The sequence below is a fragment of the Mus musculus genome, chromosome 9, assembly GCF_000001635.26.
Source record: "Mus musculus strain C57BL/6J chromosome 9, GRCm38.p6 C57BL/6J".
NCBI classification, from domain to species: Eukaryota; Metazoa; Chordata; class Mammalia; order Rodentia; family Muridae; genus Mus; species Mus musculus.
In genome coordinates, this window is record NC_000075.6 from 96,836,029 (window position 1) to 96,862,267 (window position 26,239).

Genomic DNA, 26,239 nt, shown 5'->3' on the forward strand with positions numbered 1-26,239 from the left:
AGGAGCTCCCAAGGATGGAACTGGCTCCAGAGATGACCCACCTCAGGGAAAGCCTAGGGCAGTGTCTTTGTTAGGGTTTCCATTGCTGTGAGGAGTCGCCATGACCGAGGCAACTCTTATAAATGACAACATTTAACTGGGGCTGGCTTACAGGGTCTAAGGTTCAGTAGATTATCATATGAGAAACATGGCAACCTCCAGGCGGGCATGGGGCTGCAGGAGCTGAGAGTTCTACATCTTGTTCTGAAGGCAAACAAGAGGAGATTGGCTTCCAGGCAGCTAGGAGGGTTTCAAAGCTCACCTTCTCAGTGACACACTTCCTCCAACAAGGCCACACCTACTCCAACATGGCCCTACCTCCTAATAGTGCCACTCCCTGGGCCAAGCATATTCAAACCACCACAGGCATGGTGATCTCTAGGCTGCTGTGGGCGATGCCACATCACTGTGGATGAAGCTTCTGTGTGAACGAAGCCACATACTTACTTGTTCACGTCTTTATTTAAACACATAAGGTTGATTGACATAAGGAAGGCAGGACACCCCTTGTTCCAGGATGGAGTATGGTGCCTTGGAGAGGGGAAGGGATCCACCCAGCATCACAGGTTGGAAAGGCTTCAGGGATACAAAAGGCTCAACTCTATCGGCAGGGACATGGTGACAGGAACATACAACAGGCAATGTATCCTGTGGTCCCCACAGAGGTTACAAATTCATTCTGCAGCTATCAAGACCAAAAGCTGTCAGTCACTGGATCAGCTCTGGGTTGGCTCCGTGATTTGGGAGCAGTCAGGCCTGGGGATGGCAGAGCCGAGTCCCCTTGGCAAGATAAGCTGGAGGGTGCTCAGGTGACCCAGGCAAATAGGCCCCTTCTCTGGGAACAGCCATAGTGACCCCATAGTGGCTGCATGGGGGTCTGAGCTGCACCAGTTGGATTCCCCTGGTGGAAATGCAACTCCATGCAAGAGGAAGGAGACTAGAGCTAAGAAAATGAAGCATGTGACAGTCCACAAAGCCCCACAGCCACGCTGGCCCCATGTAGCACAGAAGCCCAGTGGCCCACGTTTCCTCAGGCTGTTCAAAGGACAACTAGCAGACAAGGGCAGAGCAGTACCAGCTGTAAACACAACACCCGGCTGTCCCCGGTGGAGGACAATGGCTCCTCTGAGCTGCCTTTCTCTGCTCTCCATCCACCATCCACGGGGTTAAAGTGCAGTATAACGAGCTGCCTCCATCCTTGCCCTGGCTCTACGCCAGCTGGGATGGCTTTTATACTAGACTTCCCTCACCTGTTCTGACATCCTTCCTATATGTTGTCCCCGTACCTCTACAGTGAGAGGTGGGTATTGTCAGTTCCCTAGACAGCCACAGAGTCACCTCAGTGTTTCGTATATGGGACGGATCGGGGTGGGGGGTGGGGCTGCTGTGCAGAAGAGGGAACTTCTAAAGAGGTCTTGAAGATACTGTGGAAGTGGGGTGGGCAGTAGCGGAGACACAGCTAACACAAAGCCATGAAGGAGGGGGTGCTGCGAGAAGTGGGGTGCTGGAGAGCAGAGACTCGCAGGGGAAAGTTTGAATGCCAGACTGGAGAGTGAGGGTTCCAGGGTGCTCATGGTCCCCTAACAGGAGACACTAGGGTACACATCTTGTTTACTCAATGCAGCAAGGAAAACATGGCCCCCCAGGCTGGCAGCAAAGTAGTGTCCAGCATAACAGAGAACACGCAAAACCTCACAGTCTTTCTACCTAAAATGCTTCGCTGACTACTCCCCAAACCCCAGGGGGTCTGGGACATCAAGAGTTATCTGAGACCCCACCCCACCCCCAGCTTCACATCCTCTGAGAGCAGCCCTGGCTGCGGGCAGGCAATCCACGTTGTCTCTATGGGGCTGGTCCTGCTTCTGCGTAGGCAGGCTGGCACCCCAGGAGCACTCCATCAAAACAACGTCTCCCCTGTTGGGCACTTCCCTACGCCTCACAGTCTCATTCAGTAAACGCTGCACTGGATGGATGCTACGCGCCCCCAGACACGCTGGCTACGGCCAAGGCATCATTTATTGCTAACTGCTTCTAATTTCCATGCACGCAATTTCCATCCTCCGTTCAATTATTTTTCATCCTAAGGGCTTTCAACTAAGACAGTGCTGCCTGTAATGTGTGAAAAATTAAATGGCTGAACATTATCTTACGCTCACAGGCCTCGGCAGCTGCGAGCATGCCCTCTCGGGCATCATCCGCGCCCCCCCACCCCCAGCTTTCATTTCCATTTTAGAGGTGGGGGGGGTGGGCTGAGCTCAGCTAGACCAAGGGATGGATTGGTGTGCCTGGTGCCTCCATGGAACCTCTCCGAGGGTGGAGGTGGGGTGGGGTGGGGGGTAACCCAGTGCTCACTCTTTCTCTTTTTTCTTGCTTGGAACATCAGAATTAGAGGCTGTGTCTCAGACTAAACAGGGCTCAGGCCTCAGTGCGTTTTCTGAGTTGCCTGAAACTGATACGCTCTCTGCTCTGGGACTGTCTTTGGCCCTCTTCTCCCAACCCAGATATTCTCTCCTGGAGAGAGAAGGGACGCCAAGACATACGCAACTTAAGACTTGGAAGCTCAGAAAGTTACAAGGCTCATAAGGCTCCGACCGAGATTTTAACAGCAGGAAATAACCACTAAGAGAGTGGGGGAGAGACAGTGTGACTAGGTCGAGCCACCCGCAAGCTGTGCGGGAGGCTACAGGGATGAAGCCTTCTGCGTGATCACCCATGCTGTGGTGGGCTTTTCAGTGAGGCAGTGGCCTCTGAGTCACCCGTGCTCCTCTAGGTAAACCCAGCTAAAGCTGGGTTTGGGTGGAGTCATTTTTCTGATCTGTCATCAGTGCCCTATCTGGGTTGAGTAGATGTTTGTGTCTCCCAAGGGAGTCACACAACAGCGTGCAATGCAAGACAGTGAACACTTTGAACAGTTGGTGCCCACCAAAGCGTAGCTCGCACCTCCCTCCCATAGTGCTCTGCTGCACGGAACACAGCAGAAGGCATGAAGACGACTCATAAAAGAAAAGTGCAGTTTACCTGCTAGCCACTAGAGTGCAGTCGATTTCTGGCCGCTTTGTTTTGGGAATGGCATACAGTGGGTACCTGTCCCCATGGCGAATGAACACATGAACGGAGACCAGCTTATAATGATGCGGGGCATGACCTGTGAGAGAGACACATCTTCTAGTCACCACACAACAAGCAAGTGTTTTAGCAAGGGCGTCTATGCCCAGGCTTGGGGGCTGAGGAGGTAGAACCCAGGGCAACCCAGAAATGGCAGAGCTGCTACTCAGGACCTTGACCTGTAGGGAAGGCTGCTGTGCTGGGTGGGTGATGCTGAAGAACCCCCACAAGCTGAGACAGAGGTTCATGGGAGGGGCTGACATGCCCCAGAGCCCCCAAAGTCATCAGCTGAAGGCCAGTGAGATGTGCACGTGGTGACTAATGTCTCATGTGCACAGACTGGGGGAGGCTCACAAAAATCCTAGCAACAGACTTCTGCTTTAAGTCCTTCGGGAAACACAGCAGGATACAAATGCACGCATCCCACACCACCCTATGATACACTTTGAGGAAAGTCAAACTTGATTCACATTCCTTTACAGCAAGACTTGTAGGCCCTGTGCACATGCTAAGCATACGGTAGATTTGCTCTGAGAAGCCGAGTTGCCAAAGGGATGGGCCAGCCTCAAGCCCTTGTCTGCCTTACCCACATCTCCTCACCAGACACCGAGCAGTGTGCTAAGACCAGGAGCTCATCCTAGGCACAGTGGCTGCAGAATTTGAGTCCAGGCCAGCCAGCTTCTTATCACTGTTTGATGCTGCTTAGAGAACTTTGTCCCCAGGATGTCTACTTGGGTCCTGAGGCCCAGGCTACCCAGACAGCGACAGGTCATACACTGGGTCTACCTTCCATGCTGTGCTCCGCTACGCTTGGAATGTTGCAGTACAGAAGAGCTTCATAAACCGGGTCTACGGTGGGAGGCTCTGTCACTGGGTCAGGCATGATCCTCTTTCGACTCTTGCTGCTTCCTCCATTCTTTGTGGCAGACACTGGGATCAAGTGGACTGCAAAGAAAGAAGAGTGACTAAAGGAGATGCTAGATCAGCTGTCGTGGCCACAGACGGCTGAATGTCACAGGGGTGCTCACTCCTTCAGTTAGGGTGGACCCTAGAGGAACTAGAAGTCAGCCTGGGTCTAACTGAGTGACAGACCCCCCTCAGCATGGGCCAGGATAACCTAGTCCTCACTCTCGAGTTACTGGAACTAACTGTGCACGAGGACACAGCCCCTCTTCTCAATAAGCTTTTAGCTCCCATAACTATATCGGGGGGGGGGGGGGTGATCACTGTCTACTGGCGCCTGTTAAGTGCTAAATGGAGTGTGTGTGTCACACCTCAATTAATACCATCCGACCACATTCCGTGCTCCCTAGAGCCCTATATTGGGAATCTGCTCACTAGTCCTCATGAGACTGCTTCACAGAGGAGAGCCTTGGACCCCTGACTGGCTCCTACTCATCTCCCTGGGCTGGCTCTCCCCAGTCGCCTGTGGGTGTCGAGTGTCATGCAATGTGTAATGGCTTGTCTACTCGGCATCCATCTTTCTATCAGTGAGCCCCGGGCCCTGTGGGAGACCGGCTAAGCTATCAGTGACAGTATTCACCTTGGCAGGGTGGACACGTGACCAGAATCCGTGAAGGCAGCGACAGGGCAACTGTAATGCTTTTTCCTTGTGACTGAGAGGGCCTCTCCCTGTTCAGGTTGGGGCTGTGCAGCCATCTGTCTGTCTGTCTGTCTGTCTGTCTGTCCACAGACAGCCTATCTCAGTAGTCCCCAGTCCTTCCACGACTGGGAAGTGGTTTTGCAGCATCACAGAGTTTCGAGAGACCCCCACGGTAGCAGTCACATTTGTAGCATTGACTAGGGTAGGTTATGCTTGCAAACAAGTGAGCCCACAAACCTGGTTAACTACTAAAGGTTTACCAACCACATAACAAAAATATATTCACAAATATTATGTAGATACACATACCCAAACAATGGCTGAAACAGAAACTAATCACTAGTCTACATCAGATTAAGTTCCCTAATTTCTTCTACATAAGTATCTGAAAGATTCCCTTGTCAAACAGATGTTATTTTTAAAAAAAAAAGATGAAAGACAATGAATACACTAAGAGAAAAACATTTGCAACATACATAACAAACAATGACTGATACCCCAAGTACAGAAGAACACTACAACTGAAGACTCAGTACAGGATACAAACAGGCAAAGTGCAAATACCAACACAACAAAACATGAACGAATGCGCAAGCTAGTAACTACAGAAAGGCAAGAGAAAATTACCAATGAGATCTATGCCCCGCCCCCCAGATTGAAAAAGAACACTTGAACAGTAACACCACAGGCACATAATGAAGTTGCACTGTTAGGAAGTGTGGCCTCGTTGAAGTAGGTGTGTCACTGGGGGGGGGGCTTTGAGGTTTCAGATGCTCAAGCCAGGCCCAGTGTCACTCTCTCTTCCTGGGGTCTTTCAGATATAGAACTCTCAGCTACCTCTCCAGCACCATGTCTGCATGCAGCCATGTCCACCATGATGACAATAGACTAAACCTCTGAAATTGTAAGCCAGCCCCAATTAAATGTTTGCCTTTATAAGAGTTGCTGTGGTCATGGTATCTCTTCACAGCAATAGAAACCCTAAGACATGGGTGGGTTGTTTGGTTTTGGCTCACAGTTTGAAGGATCAGCCCATCATGGAAGACATGGCCACAGAGGGAGCTGGTCACATCCCATCCCGTAACAGAAAGCAGAGATTGTCATATGTGCTCAACTAGATTTCTCCTCTTATTTGATGCAGACCTCAGCCCACAGAGTGCTACTACTCACATGTAGGGTGGGGTTTCCCTCTTCAATTAATCTAACCTCGATAATCACTCACATATATTCCCAAAGATTTGTTTCCATGGTGATTCTAAATTCCATCAAACTGGCAACAAAGATTAACCCTTACAACTCTACTCGATGTCCACTTGATATCCAAACACACCACCTGGAAGGCCAAACCTCTCTCTCCTTATTCTCAAAGACTCATTGCCACCTCACAATGCAAAATACATTCAGTCCAACTTCAAAGTCCCCATAATCTTTAATAGTTCCAACACTGTTTGAAAATCCAAAGTCCAAATATCACCTGGGACTCAGAGCAATCGTTTAACTGAACTCAAACAAAACAAGAAATAAGTTATATATTACAATGTACAGTGGCACAGAATACAATTCCAAAAGGGAAGAATTGTGATACAGCAAGGAATGAGCAGGCCAAAACAAGACTGAACTCGAACAAGACAACTGTAAATGCTGCCGCTCTGTATCCAGCGTCTGGAGTTCTGGATGGAATTGTCTGGGTTCCAAAGCTCTTCAGAGGCCACACCCCTCTGGCCCCACACACTGCAGCATCTCTCAAATGACATCCTATGGCTCTTATACCTCTTGGGAACTCCACTGCAAATTCAGCCTTACCTTCATGTTTCCTACAATGGCTTCCCAGGCTTCCCTGAAGGACTGGCCCTCAGGATGCCTTCCCTGCTGTTCCTGCACATTAAGGGGTTGTTCTTTCCTGGTGATGGCCCCTAACAATTGTAGCTGATTCTTGCTTCCCTCCCTCCTGACCAAACGTCAGGTTTCCCAGCTCTTCTCCCTTCCACTCATCGCTTCTCACTGTAGACCTGGATAGAAGCAATGAGCAGTAACCATGGCATAGCTTGAGTGTTACCCCACCTTGAGACTTCCTCTGGGAAACAAGTCAGCCCCTTGCTTTCAAATTCAACTCTACCGTAGTTCTCAGGACACAGGTAGAATGCAGCCAGACTCTCTGCCAGAATATAACATGACTACGACCCTAACCCAGCTCCTCATGGAGTCTTTGTTTCCCTCTGAGGCCTCCCTGAGCCAGGCCACCACTCTCAGCATCTCTCAGCACCCTGTATTCCAAGTTCTCACCAGAATAGTCACAGACTTTTCTATACAAAAGCAGTTCCAAAGGCCACAAGGTCATATTTATCCCAGCGATGGCCTCGTTTCTCAGTGCCGATTTTCTGTATTGGTTACATGTCTCATGGTTAGGACACAATATCTGACAGAAGCAAGTATGGAAGGTCCAAGCTATTTTGGCTTACAGTCAAAGGAGAGACATTCCATCATGGCAGAGGAGGCATGGTGGCAAGAGCAGAAGACCAGCAGGCCACACTGCATCCCCACTCAGGAAGCAGAGAGGAATCCATTCTTGTATCTATCACCCCTCTCTCCTTTTCCAGGACCCCAGACCGTGGAATTAGGTACTATCTACACTTAGGGTGGGTCTTTGTACCTCAATTAGCCGAGTCTAGATAGTAGCCCCTCACAGACTTGCCCTGAGATTTGATCCCATGGTGATTTTAAATCCTATCAAGTTGACAAGATTCACCATCACACGGAGTAGTCAGACATTTGTTCCCTAGGTGAGAACCCAGCAACGCATCAGATGTCCCACAATGCCACAGTGCGTTCCATCTGGGGAGCAGAAGGAACGCATGCCAACAAGTATTTTGTTTTCCTACAAATATCTGTGTGAATTTAGCATAAATATATTTATAGTAGTCACATGTTACGTGCATTCTATATGCGAAAGAACAAACATTTATTACCAGGTCTTAATAGACATAGACGTATTTGTAGGCTTTACTAAATAAAACAACAATAAAAAACTTTTGGAGTTGACCGTTCCCCAGTTCTGAACTTGGCTGCAGCTGGAGCCTCTCTTCCCCACAGTTGGGAGATGTTAACGGCCAACGCACAGGCCAACGCACAGCTCTGGTGCCTGGAGCTAATTTACTGTGGGGGGGGGGGATGGGGAGTGAAGCAGATGTCCCATGGTGGCACTGTGATGGCTCGCCCTCCTGGCTGCGTAGCTTCTGCAGGTCTTTACTGTGCTTTTTATACAGAGTCTATCAAATTCAGGTTCCCTGGCCGGCTTATAGTTCACTTCCTCGAGGCCAAGGCAGGGTGCAGTTAAGCAGATATTTGAGGGGTAAGAGAATAGAGTGTGTGGAATCCTGGGTTATCTGAAAGCACACGCTGTGAGGCCTTGGGGGTGGGGGTCAGTGGGACCTGGTGGATGGTGCCAAGGAAGACCACAAATGAAAATATTGCAATCAGAAGGAGAGCTTACATCTGGAAAGATCTTTGCTGCTTCCTCTGTCACTGGGGCTCCTTAGTCTTGTTCATTATTGCTGAGGTGAACATCCAGACAGGGTTTTCACCCTCAGGGGCTCTCTGGGGAGTCCTTTAAATCCCAGGCACTCCCAGAGGCTCTCAGGTGGGTGTATGTGAAGTCTCAGCTCTTCTTCATCCCGGTGGCATCTGTGCCACTCAGAGAGCACCCTCTAGCATGCTTCCCTCAATGGTCCTGCTTGCTTGTAATTCAGCCCACCCAGTTCCTGTTGCATGAATCTGCCAGGAGCTGCCTCCTCCAGGAAGGCCACTCTGAGTTTACACGTTGTTTCTACCTCCCTCTCCCAAAAGTCTGTCTAGCTTCAGCTGTGAGGCTCATACCAGAGTGCATGTAAGAAGGGGTGCCCTGTGTGTAATTACATCACCCCAAGTGCTTAGAAGGTCATGATCATGCCTCTTTCGTGTTTATGTACACAAATGGCTGGCAGAGGACAGCTCTTCCAAAAATGCTTGCTGATGAAGATCTGCTCTGAGTCATACTCTGGTCTGCAGCCTGTGCATCACTGAGTCCTCTGGAGAATCTGGGTTACTCAAGCAGCCTGGAGAGGGGATGGCCTGAGACAGGCTTTCCCGGTTCTGAGAGGCTGGTGTGTAGCTCCCTGCTGTGGTCAGCAACCTGGCTCAGGCCTTGCCTCAGAACTCTGAGAGAACTGGTCCAACTGACCCAGAAGGGATGAATGACACCCAGGGAGTCCTATGAGGGGCTGACAGAGGCGGGGCCTGGTGGGGCAGGTCCTTGCAGCTGGAGGATGCTTGGATCCTGGCATTGTGCCACTTGCCACATGAGCTCTTAGGGACTGGCTCTTCTGGAGTAGGCAGTGAGTACAGGGACAGGCTCAGAGGCTGGGAAATGTCTGGAGCCTGCGTTTGAGACACACTTATCCCATCAGCCCTTGCCCATGTCTCCTGCAATTCGGCTGCAGCACCGCTCCCTCCCCAGGCCAACTAGAAACACTGCTGTTCCAAATCAGATGATGGCAGCTTAGATGAAAAGAAGAACGGACCATTGGGGCGGGGGCGGGGGGGGGCATGTGTACAGAGACAGAGGGCAGATAGAAGGTTCATGAGTTCTGCTGTGTAGATGGAAAAAATGCTCAACTCTCCATGTGTGCCCTGGGGCCACAATGCCACTGTGGGTGACATGTGTGGCACAGTAAGTTCTCCCTGGTAACTGGCTATCCACGGGCACCTTCTCTGTCGTGTGATCATTAAGCAGAAAGAAGATCTCCATCAGCCTCCATCCCATTTCATCCTGCCCACACCCCTGTAATGCCTGAATGAAGATGCTGACAGAGTCTCAAAGAAATGACAGAGAGCATCCCCATTAATGCCTCCCTTTACAGCATGGTGGTGGTTTGAATAAGAATGCCCCCCCCCAGGCTCATATATTTGAAGGCTTGGTCATTAGGGAGTGGCACTACTTGACAGGGATTAGGAGGTGTGGCCTTGTTGGGGGAAGTGTGTCAGTGGGGATGGGCTTTGGGGTTTCAGAAGCTCAAGTCAGACCCGGTGTCTCTCTCTCTCTCTCTTCCTGCTGCCTACTGATCCAGACATAGAACTCCCAGCTATCTCTCCAGCACCATGTCTGCCCGTATACCACCATGCTTCCCATGCAGTAGACCTCTGAAACTGTTAAGCCAGCCCCCAATGAAATGCTTTCCCTTATAAGAGTTGCCTTGGTCATGATGTCTCCTCACACACATTAACAGAACACTGACCAAGTCAGTCCCCTACTCTCAGAAGCAAAGAGCAAACTTCTTGAAAGCAGGAGGATGACAAAAATGTTCCCTTCCCCAATTCCCTCTCTCCACCTGGCCTCCAGGCTTCACCGGCAGGCAGTGCTGACTAGGCTCAACTGGCCCTAATCCAGCCATCAGCCAGAAAGGGTACCATAAGCCGTAGTGGAGAGGGAGCCAAGGGGCTTCCTGAGAGCTACAAGCCCTGGCCCTACCTCCTCAGGCTAACGCCTATGCATCTGTCTTGCAGCCACTAATATGTGAGAGTGGAAACCACTTAAACCTTGAGGGAAAGAGGGAGGTCTTTAGTCATGACACCTCCTGCACCCTTTGGTCACTGGTTTCAGGGAACCACAGAGACTCTGCTACAGAGGAAATGTGCCGTGAACGGTCACTACCATCTTCAGGCAAATGCTAGCTAACTAACGAGAGCCTGGCCCAGCCGCCAGAGCTATGAACTTCTTTGAAGCAAAACCCACATCTGATGATTCGGTTCTGACTTTTGTTGATTCTCTTCCAAGTCCCACAGGATGGAAGACGTGGCCCAGAGTCAGAGTTAGTCAAACTTCCCAGCACAGTCTTGTGGCTGGCTCTCGGGCCTCAGGCCACATCAGTTATTCCTACCACCACAGTAATGAATGGGTCAGCGGGGATGTTACAGCCAAGTGTCTGAGGCCAGCTCAATATTTGGGAACCTCTGACTTTCACAGACACAGCCTGTGTCCTTCCTCCAGAGTGTCAAGCCAGTGGCTATAGTGTCAGCTCACCTCCTCATCTCAAGGTCCTGACTGAGAGCAGAAGACAAAATCTACTGATCCCTTGTTATGGCTTGTATCTGAAGTGTCCCCACACGCTCATGTTATTGTTCCCTGGCTGGTGGAAGGCTGTGGAACCTTTAAATGGTAGGATCTTGCCGGAGAAAACAGAGCTCCAGGGACAGTCCTTTGAGATTACAGTCAACCTTGGTTCCTATCTAGTTCTCTGCTTCCTAATCTGCCACCAGTGTGAACACGGTCCCACGCCATCTCAGCCACAATTTCCCAGTGCTGTGCTTTTCCCTTTATGGGGAACCCAGATCTCTCTGAAACCAAGAGCTGAAATAAAACCTGCCCTGTCAGCTGTTTCTGTGTGGCATGATGAGCACAGTGATGCAGAGGGAACTCACAGCCTGGCCCTCCTCTACCTGTTGGAGCCTTAGCCTCCTGTGCGAGCATCTCACGGGTACCTCGGGCTGACGTTGATGGAGCACGGCAAAGGCAGGCGCTATTGCATCCATGACAACACTCCCTTTCCTCCTGTAGGGGAACCCCATACCTGGGGACAGCAACGTGCTGGCTAGTGTTTTGTCAACTTGACACACGTGAGCATCATCTGAGAAGAGGGAACCTCAACTGAGGGAATGCCTCCATCAGACTGGCTTGCAGGTAAGCCTGTGGGACATTTCATGATTAATGACACGAGGGGGCCCAACCCATTGTGGATGGTGCCACCCCTGGGCTGATGGGTCTGGTGGTATACAAGAAAACAGGCTGAGCAAGTCATGGGGAGAAAGCCAGAATTTCTCCATGGCTTCTGCCCTAGTTCCTGTTCCAGGTTCCTGCCCTGACTTCCCTTCGTGCTGGACTACAGTTGTAAGCTAAGATAAATCCTTTCCTGCCCAAGCTACTTTTGGTTATGGCGCTTTATCACAGCAAGAGAAACCCTAACTAAGACAAGCAGCTTTACGTACGCTATACCAACACTATGGTCCAGTTGGGTCTCCTTGCTGTTCCTCCATGCCCTGTTCTTGCCTGCCAACTAACCCGAGGAAGGGACCTGACTATGCAGGCTAACATGGTCCCTTTCCAGAAAAGACAGGCTGCCCCCAAAGGAAGACAGTTTCGAGGTGGGGGTGGGGTGGCTTTCAAAGCTCTCCCTCCCAGCATCCCCTCAGCATGTCTGATCTGTCTGCTTTTCTTCCTCTGCGCAGACACCTGGAAGACTAAAGTTCCATGCTGGAAACTACAGATATCCATCCCAGGGACTGTACACATGATCAGGATAAAGTGCCACTTCAACTTTGTCTCTGGGCTCAGCTGCCACACAAGTTACTCTAGTGCGGTGGCTCTCAATCTTCCTCTACAGTTTGATACAGGAACCTTCCATACAGTTCCTCATGTTGTGGTGACCCCAACCTACAGAATTATTTTCATTGTTACTTCATAACTGTAATTTTTCTATTATTATTAAAGTAAATTTGTTATTAACATAATGTAAATATCTGATGTGAGGCTATCTGATATTAACCTTCTGAGGACAGGTCCCTTGACACACATCCCCCAAGAGACCATGACCCACAGGTTAAGAACCACCCAGCATAGTTTCCATGGAGACCAAGATCTGGCCTGCCATCTGCACCTTACCGTCCTCGCTCCAGGGCCTGCTTTGCCCTCACTGGGACCTCAGCCTGGGCTAGTCACCTTCTCAGGGACCACAAACTGACTGGTGTTCCACTTAAGTCTGTCTGGTTCTAACTGCTGAGAGGCAGCTTGGGCTGGGGAGGGCTCAGCAAGCAAGGTGTGGGACCCAGGCCTGCTCTGGGCAGGTATCTCTACCTTTCTAACCTCCATCTGTAAAGCAAAGTGGACCATACTACATTAGGGTGGCCGTGATGGATGACCTGGGGTCACCTGGGCATAGAAGATGCTAAAGGATCAAGGCATGGCATTTCCACGTCTGCCCTCCAAATGTTTATACCTGTTCCTTATACGTTCTTTTAAAAGTTTATTTTGTATTTATATATAAGCATATGTGCCTGCGTGAGTAAATGTACCCCACAGGCATGCAGGTGGCCATGGAGACCAGGAGGCGTCAGATCCCCTGGAGCTGGGACCTCCAGGTGGTTGCGAGCCCACTCGATGTGGGTGAACCTGGGTCCGCTGCAAGAACAGAGAGAGTGCTCCTCATCACAGAGCTATCTCTCCAGACACACCCACCCCCTGCCTTATAATCTCTTCAGTGTGTGACCAGGAGGGGACACTGAGTGCTGCTTTCCACATCCCCAGAAGCACAGTGAGCCCGTCTCCCGACCCCTCAGCCACCTCAGCAGCAGCAGCAGTGCAGACATGCAGTTCCCCCGAGTCAGCATCTTTTCTGAGCACAGGGTACCGCCTCCATCCTGCCTCCACATTGCTCCAGGTTCTCTCCATCATCTAAAGGACTTGGGAGTTCTCTCTCTCTTTCATCCATCTGCCAAGGAATAATAGTGATTTCCTCTAACAGCCAGTTCCCACAATTCCCTCAGGTCTCCTCAGACCATGAAATTATCTTAAATGCCCACCCTCCTGTCTCCACGCTATGCTGGATCAAAAAAAAAAAATATCTGCTGTAATTGCCCATGAAAACCAGAACCACAAGAAAAAGCCTGCAGTTCTATTATCTGCCTTTGGTCACTTGTGTTCATGGCTGGGCTGGGTCTTGCTTTATAGGAGAGGTGGGGAAGGGCAAAACCACACCTGAAGACTCAGTTGCTTGGATTTATACAGAGAAGCCCGATCAAACGGTTGAACCTCACGTCTCTTTGTGAACTTATTGAGCCACAATACACTGCCTCTCACGTTTCCCCCATTTTAATGTTGCCTCACCATGAGCCACCTGGTGTAGCAAGTCCCTGAGGATCTCCACTGAGCTGGCTGCCTGCGTGAGCCGGGGGATCATGGCAGAGCATGGCCGGAAGAGCAGGTCCTATCAGGCTGGAAGCCATTACAAGCTAGGTGTCTATTTATTTACATCCCAAATGCTTCCTCCCCTCAAGAGTTCCCCCCTCCCCTTTGCCTCTGAGAAGGCAGCCCCCCAGTCCCCTACTCGGGTACATCAACTCTCCACAGGACTAAGCACATCCTCTCCCTCTGAGGCCAGACATGGCAGCCCTCTGGTACATATGTGCTGGATGGGGGTCTCGGACCAGCTCCTATATGCTCTTTGGTGGGTGGTTCAGTATATATGAAACACAAATGAACTTCATGTTCAGATTTGGGTCCAATCCTCAAGACATTCGTTCTATTATGTATATGCAAATATTCCTCAGCCCTAAATGTGAAACACTCTACTCCTAAGCATTTCAATTAAGAATGGTAAGAACTGTGTGTAGTACATCAGACTCTTAGCTTGCTTTTAAGTTGTGTGTGTGTGTGTGTGTGCGTGCCAAAGTGTATATGTAGACTTGAAATGATCACCTGTGAGAGTTGGTTGTCTCCTTCTGCCGTGTGGGTTCTGAGAATCAAACTTAGGCTGTCCTGGTGGCACTTTTATCTACTGAGCCACTCTGCCAGCCGGGACTCTGTGCTCTCTAAAGGAATCCGTCTCTAAACCTTGCCCATGGAAACACACAAAGGTTTTCCAAACACACCAGTTCACACACTGGATGTATTTCATGCCTTCTTTTAAAAAAAAAAATGTACACAAGACAAGGAGCAGAGGCCAGTGCGGTCCCCTGCCTGGGTGCAGGCTCCAGACTGTTCTGCAGCCAAGGGACTTATGCTCAGCTGCCTTTATCCAACATTCGATGCCATGCACAGCAGGCCTCCAGGGTCCGCCATGCTGCACCTACCAACAGCCAGCTTGAAGGAGCACACGGGGCTCAGAAGTCTACGCAACCAAGGGCAAAGTGACTGCTTTCTTTTCAGCCCCGCTATGCAGAGGCAGCTTCATTCTCAGGGTTCTACCACACGCTGTCATTCTCTCTCCCAGTAGACAGGGGATCTCTACAGGGCAGGGACAGAGTATGGCGTTTGGAGACGACAGGAAGAATGCTGGTTCTGCTCATAAAAACCAACAGAACCGCACCGTACACACACACACACACACACACACACACACACACACACACACACCACCCCATGCACAGAGATGGTGGAGCTTCCCAAGTCTGTCTTCCTGACCCCTTCCGGAAGGGTACCCTCTCTCCTTGGCTTCTGCACAGCTCCTGTCTAAGTTCCCTACCCAGATGTCCTGCCTCCATCCTCTCTCCACCGTCTCCCCAGGTTCTCAACTTCGCCTCCTTTGTTTTTCCAGGGAAAAGCATTGCTGCAGTGGAGACGGGTCAGGATGGGACAGAGTTGCCTGTGCCAGGGCCAGTGATTCTTCAAACAAGAGCTGAAAGTTTATTTGTGTGAAACTGGTAAATAATTTTTAAAACCTGAAAACATTGGCTGGGCCAAACTAAACAAGTTCACAGCGTCTACATGATCCAAGTCCTCCCCTGCCCAGACTGCGCGGTGGTGAGCAAGCCACAAACGGTGGCTGGACAAACCTGCCCTTTCCTAGGCTTTCCACCAAGACCCACTTTGGGCAGGGCACTGTATCCAGCCAGCCCTTAGATGCCTCCAGCCACCCTGTGCACCTTGCTTGCTGGCTCCCCAGCCCACCTCTCCTTCGTGAGCTCTGTCCACGATGTGCCTTGTCCTGAGCCCTCTTCCTCTCCTCACCTATGATCTGGACATTTCACTTCCCTCAGCTCTCGTCTTCCTCCCGAGCACAGCACTGCAGGAGCCCTCTGTGTAAATATACAAATACGCACAGCACCTCGTGACTATTCAAGCCAGACTTCGAGGCTTCCGGGGAGAGTGCCTCTGCTTCAGTATCCCTCCAAGTAGTCATGAAGCCCATGCACACCATGCCCCTTCAGGCTTTGCTTCTTCCTTCCTGGGCCAAGGCCTGCATCTGGGCCACCCCCAGTCTTTGCTGAGCTGCATCGCCCAGTATCACCTCCCACCAGTTCACACTACATGAGCCACAGCTGGGTGCTGCCTCTTAACACGGATTTCTGGGCTCTGCTCCCACAGAGAGTCAGATTCTGTAGGCAGGACCAGGAGCATTTTTGTCCACTTGTTTAGGAATGTGCATTTTAAACAAGACCCAAGGCAACGAGGATCTAAGCACTCAGACATCCGCATTCTGGAAAACAGAACTGGGCCGTGCACTCTCCAATGTGCCAGCTGTACGGTGGTGTCTCTGCGGCTGGGGTCCCCTCTTGCTCTGCCTCTGCCCAGCCTCCATCTGCCAGGGACAGTGCCCTCCCCAACAACTCTCACTCTTCCTCAAGCAAGACGTCCTCTGCCCTACTCTCCCTCAAGAATGGCCTCAAGTGTTCCCTGACTCCCTAGACTGGACAGGATTCTTGTCCTCTATTCTGCCACACCACCCCGCCACACAGACATGATCTTAATTATCACATGTCAGGATTACTCTGTGCCAGGCACTGTACCACATTACAGAATCCTTTACCAACTCAAGGTTCCCTCTTCTCTGAGAGGAAACTGAGGCACAGAGAAGGAAAATCACTTCTCTAAGCTCAGAAATTGTGGTTCCATGAGGTCTGAGCCCTGGGACAACTCAAGAATGTTAGCTAAAGAACAAGCTCACATATGCTGTTATGCATCAATAAAGAAAGAGAAAAATTAGTAAGCCTGAGAATTCAGAGTGTGAAGACACAACATGTGATTGGGCCCAACGACCGTCCTGACACTATACTCCTTAGAGTGACCGTCAGGGTGTGTCTCCTGTGGGGAGAATACATGACCCAGGCCACCTTGACATGGCACTGAGTTCTCAGAAGGTTCATGCCATGCCTAGTGCAAATGTGTCTGTGTGTCCATTCAGGTTATACACAACAGGCCAACGTCACTTGCAGAGAAGACACTGCAGACGCCATAGATGCCTAAGACAATACTGGCTTTCCCTACTGTAGGTAGAGGATGCCTCCCAGGTCTGAGTACTGTAAGCACCATAGAGATGAACTGTCAGTGAATGCACTCTGATTAAAAGGGCTAGGGTTAGGGCTAGGGTTAGGGCTAGGGCTAGGGTTAGGGTTAAGGCTAGGGTTAGGGCTAGGGCTAGGGTTAGGGTTAGGGTTAGGGCTAGGGCTAGGGCTAGGGTTAGGGCTAGGGCTAGGGCTAGGGCTAGGGCTAGGGCTAGGGCTAGGGTTAGGGTTAGGGCTAGGGCTAGGGTTAGGGTTAGGGTTAGGGCTAGGGCTAGGGCTAGGGTTAGGGTTAGGGTTAGGGTTAGGGCTAGGGCTAGGGTTAGGGTTAGGGCTAGGGCTAGGGCTAGGTTTAGGGTTAGGGTTAGGGTTAGGGTTAGGGTTAGGGTTAGGGTTAGGGTTAAGTTCTCTTTCACCAAACAGCTGAAGTAACATAAGCTCTGACCACCTTCTGGGATGCCAGAACACCATGATCATATACTCTGGTTAGCTTACAGACTTATGATCAGTATGCTTCTGTAGGCCAAGGGTTTTCCCAAAAGCTCTCAACCACCCTTGAAAGACAATAATTATCAGCTCTGTTTTACAGAAGAAACTTCAGCTTCCACGAGCCAGGGGCTTTCCCAAAAGTCTAAGTTCTATACCAGTTCTGCAAAGCAGCAGTAGGTAACAAAGAGGCTTTCACGAACCAAGGCTTTTCCGGAAGTGTCTCCTCTCACATCAGCCTTGCAAAATTACGACTAACTGTCTGCAGAGGACCCAGCTGCTGGATGAGAAAGCTAACATTCAAAGAAAGCAAGGCTGTCACTTCAGAGCCTTGTGTGCCTGTCACACGGCCATTTGGGGAGTGCCAGTGAGAACACGAAGAAACAGGCACAAAACACACAGCGAAGGGACGCTGCTGAGGAAGGACGGGTGATTGTAAGCATGCAGAAAAAGCAGAAATGAATGATTCAGAGGTCCTCATACCCTAATTATCTTCCACTGCATAACAAAGGATCCTTGAATTTGAGAAGTCATTTCCCCACTGTACATACTAAGGAACTGAAAATATTTTTTTTCCAAAAGAAAAACAAACAAAACCCAAGTAACTTTAGTAAGGACCTTCAGCATATGGAGGCCATTAGCATCATAGAAGACGGACATGTGCGGAGAAGCTACAGACAGGCAGCACGTTATGCTCCGTGGTCCCCTTCCCCACTGCCTCTGCCTCCACAGTGCTGAGCACACCACATACCTAATAGTGCATGTGGCCTGAAGACTCACGTTCTCTGCCCACAGGAAGACGAGCTTGTTTTAATAATCCCATTTCTCAATCCTAACCTGCGTCAAAACATTTCCATTTCCATTTCCAAAACAGCAACAAGAAAATTTACCAACAACATATAATGAGATACGCAATAGTTTTGAAGAATGAAAACCATACTTTTAACTTAAAGCACACACAAAACATTATAGTTGATAACCTCAACTCTATTGTTTCAAATAATAATATCTCCAACATGGTATTCAAAAGATTTGTCACTCTTTTGGAGCAATAAAGTAAAAGCCTGCTTATTTCAGGGCAAGACCAAAAGCATGAGTCAATCCTTGTTTTGTGAACCCATGAAGTTTCTCACACTATAATAATAAGCAAGCAAATGAGTAAAGCGACTGAGTGCCAGTTCTACAGAAGCAGGCAGGTGTCAAAGCTGCAGTTTACCCAGAAGGAGAAAGGCCGCACGGACGTCCATTTCTTAAGCTTTCTCAACTGCAAGGTACTCCAGAGTGAACAGCTCAGGTCCAGCCAGGCCAATTTATCCTGCAAAATTTTCCTTAAAAAAAAAGTGTGGCTGAAAAGCGGCCCTCTTAACACAGACGAACATTCAGAAGCGTCGCCAAAGCAAGACACACAGGGCCATTCAGTCCTCACAGGCCAGCTCATGCGAGATGTCTGGGGAACACCAGTCAGCCACATTCGCCTCTCGAAACCCACCCGGGGCTCAGGACAAATCTCAAGCTGACTGCAGGTCCCACCTCCTTCACCGAACGATGGAAAATTTCCAATGTGAAAAACTACAGACAATGAAACCACTGAAAGCCAAAAGCCACCTTTTTTGGGAAGGAATTCTATTTTTGCAGGTCGTTAGCCATCTGGAGTATTTTTGCATGTCTCTGGTCACCTTCTCTTGACCACCTCCAATATTGGAAAGATGAAATAAGTATTTTTAAGCTTCTTCATGGTTAGAATAGCTCGTTACGTGCACAGAGGTGAGCCTAACCATTATACCACCCTGGAGGTAAATCAGGCAAGCCTACTCAAAGCACCACATCCCACTGACTGAGCCACCTGCTCCTCTTTCTGCCCCTCCAAGTGAAACAGAAATGGCACCTCCCCACAGAGCTCCTGGGGGTGACAAATGCTTGTCTCCCACCCACCAGGGTGAGGTGGTAAAACAGAGAAGCCAGGCGACAGCGAGCACATAGTTCTTAGTATTTTATCAGCACCTCCTCAGTTTCCAGTACACGGAAACCAAAGGAAAGGAAGATGCTTTCAGAGTGGACATACACTCATTCATTCATTCATTCATTCAGAGATGTCCACTCTGTACTGGGCATGTGGGGTCCCGAGATACACAGGGCAACAGTATAGGGAGGCTTCATAAGCAGCAAAAGGGAGCTGGCTCAGGAACGCCTGATGTTCACTTCAGAAGCACCTCAGAACCCTTGAGAGCAACAGAAGGTATCTGGAGGAGACGAGGCAAGGGCTGAAAGGATGGAAAGAAGACAGGGGAACAGCCGGCTGGGGCAGGGTGGTAGGGCTGAGCACAGGGCAAGACTGGTTCTTTGGAGAAGGCCAAGCAGAGGGTGGGACACAGGTGACAGTGGGCCACCACTGGAGAGCTGCAATCAATAAGATACTGGAACGGGATTTGAGCTCTAGGATAGCCCCTCTCATGGCAAGTGTGGGCAGCACAGATTTGGGGTACAGTGTGAGCATAAGGGCTCAGTGAAAAATGGGGGATGGTGAGGCCCACAGACAAGCTTTATCAGAGAGTCCTTACTGGCTACCTGGGACCTCCCGTGTGCAGCTTCTGCCTCCAAGGAGCCAGGATTCACAGCAGTGACCCAATTTCCCCACCCTATCCTGATCTACTCCAGCCCCATCAGTGACTGAATATAAAATGGCCACCGGGTCCTCAAGGAACCGAATGCCTCTGCTCAGAATGGGAAAGCAAGGAGGATCCCCAGTACCTTGCGATGGATGGCAAAGAAAATTGCAGTAATAAGCAAGCAGCTTAGAATACACGTATTCTAAGAGTGTATCCCAAGGCTGTCGTGAGTGTGGTGGCACACGCCCAGGAGGCTGAAGAAGGAGTCTAGTCTTGAGACTAGACTGGGCTACAGAGAGAAACCTGGATTCAAAAAAAAAGAAAAGATGCCAGTTTAGGACTCCTGCTTGCAACTTTCACCATGGGCACCAATGATGAAAAAGCCCCAGGGTTTCCTCACTGCTCACACCCAGGCCCTCCGTTTACCAGTGAAGCCACCCACCCTCCTGTGCCCCTCAAGCTCCCTCTATACTTACAGAACTGCAGGCTGAGGCTCAGGAAAGCCAAGAGCCCAGCCAGGGCCAGCAGCACCAAGAAGCGATTACGGTGAAGCATTGTTGTGTGGCCTACGTTCTCTTCATGGTTTCACCTCCAATCGGGAACCCGTCCTGTGGAAGAAACAGATGCAAGGAACACGTGTTCAAGGAGAACGTCTTGCGTGTCACCTGAAAGTAATCCAGTTAGCCCATCCCCTGGCATGCCAGCAGAAGAACAAACACTTGCTCTCTAAGTCTTTGCCCCGAGGTGAAGCCCAATGAGAACACTCTTCCAAGTGAAAGGGTTTGTTAGCCCTCCCCTCATCTGCCATCAATAGGTGAAGAGATGTTTACGGGCATGACAGTCCAGAGAGAAGCACAAAGGAATGAAAGCATGGACAACGTCACAGACAACAAATCCTGCACGTGGACCAGCTCATCCCATTATAACCTCAAACACTGAAGTCTTCAACCTTCGGATGAACTGTTTGCCAACATGACCCTGGCCATGCATCATATTCTGGATATCAGCCATTGAAGTGTGTCCCATAATACTGCTTTCAGGGATGCTGGGTGTGCTCCTATACCAACCAGCCTCATGGGCTACTCAGAGGCATCATCCACTCCAGACCATTGAGAGTCTGCAATCTGGGGTCTTCCTGCAGGTCCCCCTCCCATATTCTAATTTCTTCCAACTATATCAGAAATATGTTACAGAACTTTTACTTTTATAATACTGAGTAAGATCCTTAATTTTCTATCCATGAAAAGCTGTAATTTTATTCTACCAACTTTACATGTGAGGTTCTGTTTATTATTTGTGTTTGTGAGGCGTTTGTGTATGTGCCATAGTGCATTTGTGCAGGTCAGAGGACAACCTCGTGATGTCACCTCTTTCTTTCCATTCTGACAGGAGTCCTGAAAATTGAACTCAGGCTACCAGGGGCGCCTCTGCCTGCTGAGCTGTCTCGCCAGCAGATCAGGCTTCTGTTCTGGTTCTCACTGGGGTTTTAAGCAGAACCTAGAAACTGTATCTTCCTTGAAAACAGTCTCAAGATTCGAACAATAGGATTGTAATAGCTGTTAAAAACCTGCGTCTTTACATACTTCAAATAAAATCTCCACAGAGCCCGGATAGACAGAATCAGACAGACACTCGCCTGCTAGTGTGAGGATGGCATGACTGAGTGTTCCAGGGGCCACTGACCTGCTCCCTGGGGTGAGGCGCAGCACATGAGGGCTGACTCAATAAGCAAAAAGTAGATTTGTTGGGACTGAGGCAGGAGCCAGAGCCCTGCACCCCTCCATCCCCACCCTCATCCCACAAACCTGCACCATTCCTTTAGGAAGGGACCTATCACAATTTTATTTACCAAGGGGACATCTTTTTGCTACAAGACAAATTAAAATCCACCGACCCCTCACAGAAGACTACCATCGCCCCTCATCTGTAGGAAGCACCTTGGTGGCTCCTTGCCAGGCAGCAGACAACCTTTGTTGCATTTTTCCAGGAACCAGGGATTTCTAACTGCTCACAACCATCTATCTCCAGAGGTTTCTATTCACTAAGTGGGGTCCAGGTGCACCCGGATTGTCATCTTGTTCACACTCTGCTAGGTTGGTGAGTGCATTTCTAGTGCACAGACAGGAAACTGAAGCTTGTGACTGGGAGATTCCTAAGTGGGCGGTGCGGGGTGTGAGGTGATGTTTCTGCAGCTCTAGAGTTCTTTCTCAGGGGCTACAGTGTCTCCTTCAACATCTACACACTGATTCTCGTCAAAGCCTGTTGACAGCACAGGCCAAGTTCACTCTCAGTGTCAGAATTTCTGTGCCTTCCTTGTATGGCCATGGGTCTCAGAGGCCCTTGGTGCCTAATCTTTCCTGATTGGGTTGATCCTACTGATGACCTAATATAATGATTCTGATGTGGACATTTGTTTGCTTTTTTTTTTTTTTTTTTTTTTTTTTTTTACAGGGTATCACCATATAGCCCAGGCTGACCTCAAACTTATCATTATTGAATGTTACCACTCAAGCCTTGGTGATCCTTTTAATTTTGGAAGCAAGAGGGCAAATACTGTGGGATGGGAAGGAAGGCTTAGAGCATCCTTTGTACCAGTAGATGAACTGGGGCTTCTCTTCATGGTTTCCTCTGACATCTTTTGTGGCTGATACCATCTTTGAACATTCTCTTCCTCTACATGCCTGTCTTTCAGAGTTCCTGCCCTGGAGGCAGTACTGGGGTCTTCCCAAGTTCTGCTGTTAGAAGGACCCTTCAGGCCTGGATGCTTAATGATGCTGTCTTGTGCAACATCAGCAGCAGCCTGTTGCAGAGAAAGGGCTGGGTGCTTTAGGGTCAGACACATTACAAGCTTGGTGACTGATGCCAGCTACTGAACCTCCCTGAGGCAGTTTCTCATCTGGAAGTTTGGACTAATTGCCTCAGGGTGTTGTCTGGACCAAAATCCAGGCTAAGTACAATCTTGGCATGCAGGAAACACTCCAGAGAAGATGGCTGTTAGTAGCCATTTCATCTATGCACCTTGTGATCGATTCTTTCCTCTAGGGAACAGTATGGGATGGATTCTTAGCATTCTTGTGTTCTTATCCACATCTCTCCCTCTGCTACTCTGACTCCAATCTGGTCCTCAGGACTCTCACTCTGGGCTGGACTCTCACTGTGCTGGCCCAGGAAAACTATCTGTCCTTCCTGATTCTTGGGTCCAGATGGCATCTCTTGCCCCAGTCCTAAGCTAGATCTGCTGTTTGGCAGCCCCATGCTTGCATGCAGGAGACAATGACTTCCTTTGGCTTCTGGACTCCAGCTGGCCCTTCATTAGCTCTCTGCCCCAGCCCCTTGGGGGATTTCCCACCTCAGTGACTGACAGAACAGGCTGCTACAACTGCTGTGCGCTGCCCACCGTTTTGCCTGATGCTGATGTTTCCTAAGGAATTCCCCACAGTATGGCTCAGAGCTCTCTTCAGGTGGGCAGCAGGTATCAACAACTGCTACTTGCTGAGTTAAATCCAGGTTTGCAGCATGATGCATTAGAGCAGTGGCTTCCACTTGGGGCTTTTTTTCTGTGTCCTTGAACTGACCACACAAGCATCCAAACTGCCTCCCAATTTAGCCAAGAGATTTGTTTCAGATAATGGGAAAATGGCAGATGGGTTGCATGAAGGGGCTTGAACCGCATTAGAACTGGGCTCTGAGAGGATTTCCAGGCTTATCCACTGGAGGAACCAATACAACCGCGCCTGCAGAGGCTTTCTCCAACCAACTAGCCTGTCAATCATTGTACATGAATGAGGGAACCTAAGACTCCCGGTTCAGCCAAGCCAGCAGCCATCGATGATCGGCGGAATCAGTTCAGGAAACTCAGGGCCAAGCTCACACACAAAAATAAGGACTGATGTTTTAAGCCAGTAGGTTCTGGACTTGATACAATACTTACTGACAGAAAAGAAAAAAAAAAAATGTCCTACATCTTTTCCCAGAGAACAGGCCAGGATTGCACCCTCAGTACTACCTTCCATCCTGTCCATAGTCCTCCACATGCTGAGCGCTTCTGCAGAAAGGACCGTATTTAGGCCCAGACCTAAAACACAGAGGGTGCGTTGGGTCAACCAGATGGCTGGGCTCCTGAAGCTACCTTGCAGCTTCTAATCTCAGGATTGCTGTCATTCCTGCCTACCCTGACTGCTCAGTGACTGCCCTGTGTTTCTCTTCCACACCCCAGCCCAGGTTCCTGTGCCCTATCTGACTCTTCAGCAGGATCAGAGTCTTGCTGGTTCTCCACCTGAGCTGGGTCACATCCTTGACAGCTCAGCACACACACAGTCCAGCTTGAGGGTGTCTAAACCGTGAGATAGCCACACAACAGCTTCTGGGGTCCACTTCATTCTCTGGAGTCCGCTTCGGTAGATGTGGGAATGGAGACTGTGCTTGGGTCTTCATTTTAAAAATGGCTAAATAATGTTGACAGAGCCTAAAATCTGCAGGGATTTGAAGATAGTGGCTTACAGCTGTAGCTAAGATGCCAAAAGACCAGTGATGCTTGTCACTGTGGGAACCGGGTAGCATGGCTCTGCCCAAAGTATTACTGTTGCAAGAATTCCCTGCCAGGGACACTCCTTCATTGGAAGGTACCCTAATGGAGTGGAGAGGGCTAGGCTGCAGAGGGCCACAGATCTATGTTCCATTCCTAGTTTTACATATTTTCCACACACTCACAAGACAAGAGACTCACTTCATTTCTCTGAGTCGTGAGATCATGACTTCAGCAAACCTGGGGGTAACAACCCGAGCGAGCAGAGATGTCAAGGAGTAAACACTATAGAAGACAGAGCAGTTGGCACACAGAAGAGACTTGCCACATCTGACTCACTGGCTCTGGTGGAGTTACACAGACACCATGCCTACCTAAGCACAAGGATTCACTCTCTCTCCAGAACTGTGGCTCCTGCTTCATGCAGTACTTTCTTCTCACAATCCTGGCCACTGGGCACGTCCCTGTTCACTGGTCCACATCTCTAGCCATCTGGGAAGGCACCCAAATCTGTGGCCACATTTGTGGTTCTTCTTCCATGGTGAGACTTCAGCTCAACTGCTGTGTCTAGCCTTGCCCAAGGGTTTCCATCCTGGAACACATGCCTCAGCTTGTAAGTTCCCACAGGAAAAAAAAAAAAAATCCAAAGATTACCAAGTGTGGCCTCACTGTTCAGCTCTACAGTCCAGGCTGCAGCCTCAGTTATCCACCACTCTCTTTCCTGTTTGCTATGCCAGCCAGGAGGCAAAGGGAGGCACTTGATAAGTCATGTGGGTTTCCTTCCTGCAATCTTCATGCCCGTGTCTCCACTGGAGCTCTCTGCCTACCGCTGGCAGCCACTGCATGCAGCTAGCTCCTCAGCCGCTCACACAGATCGCAATGGTCCTAGCCAGGGCTCTACGCCTAGAGGGAAGCCCCATGGCCTGCTACGCACAGCACAGAAAGTCAAATCCACGGGCTGACTCACTGCTGTGTTGGCTGGGTGACGTGATTCTGAGGGACTGTGGCTCCCTCACGCCCTGTTCTCCAACATCTCCCAGGTCCTGCTACCTTCCGTGCAAAAGATGTTCTTGGTCCAACATGCATCGTAACCAAACTACTCCTGTGGAAACAACCACATATGATGCCATTTGATGTATTACCTGTTATGAGATGTTCACTCGGCATAGCTCAAGTCCCTGGCTAAAAATACCTCAACCCTAGAATTATTACATTGAATTTCTGCTTAAACAAACAGGAAAACGCAGCCAGGTTCCTTTGACTTTACTGTTAATCTGAGCAGTAAAAGCAGAAGCGCAGAGCTGAGCCAGCACAAGACAATAAGCAGACCCCCTACACCACGGTAAATACCACTTCTAAATTAAAAGGGGAGAGAAACACGGCAAAGGCTTCTCTCTAAGCTACTATTCCAACACCAGAGGCTCCCAGAGCTGAGCCCTGAACTATTTTTTTACCTAGTAAGAACCAAGAATGCCACATCAGGCCACAGGCTCTGGTTTCTTCTTCAAAGGATACAAAATTTAGGATTTGAAATGTGACCATGGCTACTTGAAAGAAAATATGCATTCAATTATCTTCCATATGTGCAGCTGAAGTACTATTACCAGGAATAGAAAGATAGAATTAAATAAAGAAAATACTCTGGGTAGATGTTATACTGATTCATTTTGATCATGATCATTTGGGCCTAAGTAAAGAGCATTATAATTTTAAAAAGAATCATGTAATTTAAAGTAAGCTCGAGCCAGGCAAGGCAAAGGCTGCATCTGAAGGGGACTCCAAGGTCACAGCAGAATGGAGTTTAATTGCAAAATCAAAGCTGCTCGGCTAAGAATAAACCAACCTTGGAGA

The 26,239-nt window shown here is 49.6% G+C and overlaps 1 protein-coding gene across 9 annotated transcripts in view; it reads right to left on the bottom strand.

Annotated features, from left to right (window-relative positions):
* Positions 1–26,239, bottom strand: part of Pxylp1 (2-phosphoxylose phosphatase 1) — a 69,353-nt gene that overhangs the window by 12,693 nt on the left and 30,421 nt on the right. For 5 of the 9 annotated variants that reach the window (XM_006511138.3, XM_030244340.1, XM_030244341.1 and 2 more), the window contains 3 exons: positions 20,340–20,471; positions 3,931–4,089; positions 3,058–3,184 (listed from right to left, as the gene is read on the bottom strand). In XM_006511138.3, the coding sequence (XP_006511201.1) occupies positions 3,058–3,184; positions 3,931–4,089; positions 20,340–20,418 (365 nt within the window). In that variant the 5' untranslated portion in view covers positions 20,419–20,471. Of the gene's footprint in view, positions 1–3,057; positions 3,185–3,930; positions 4,090–18,473; positions 18,892–20,339; positions 20,472–23,869; positions 23,934–24,762; positions 24,999–26,239 lie in introns of those variants that run through there. The other 4 variants (XM_017313346.1, NM_153420.3, NM_001289645.1 and 1 more) reach the window with 4 other exon arrangements.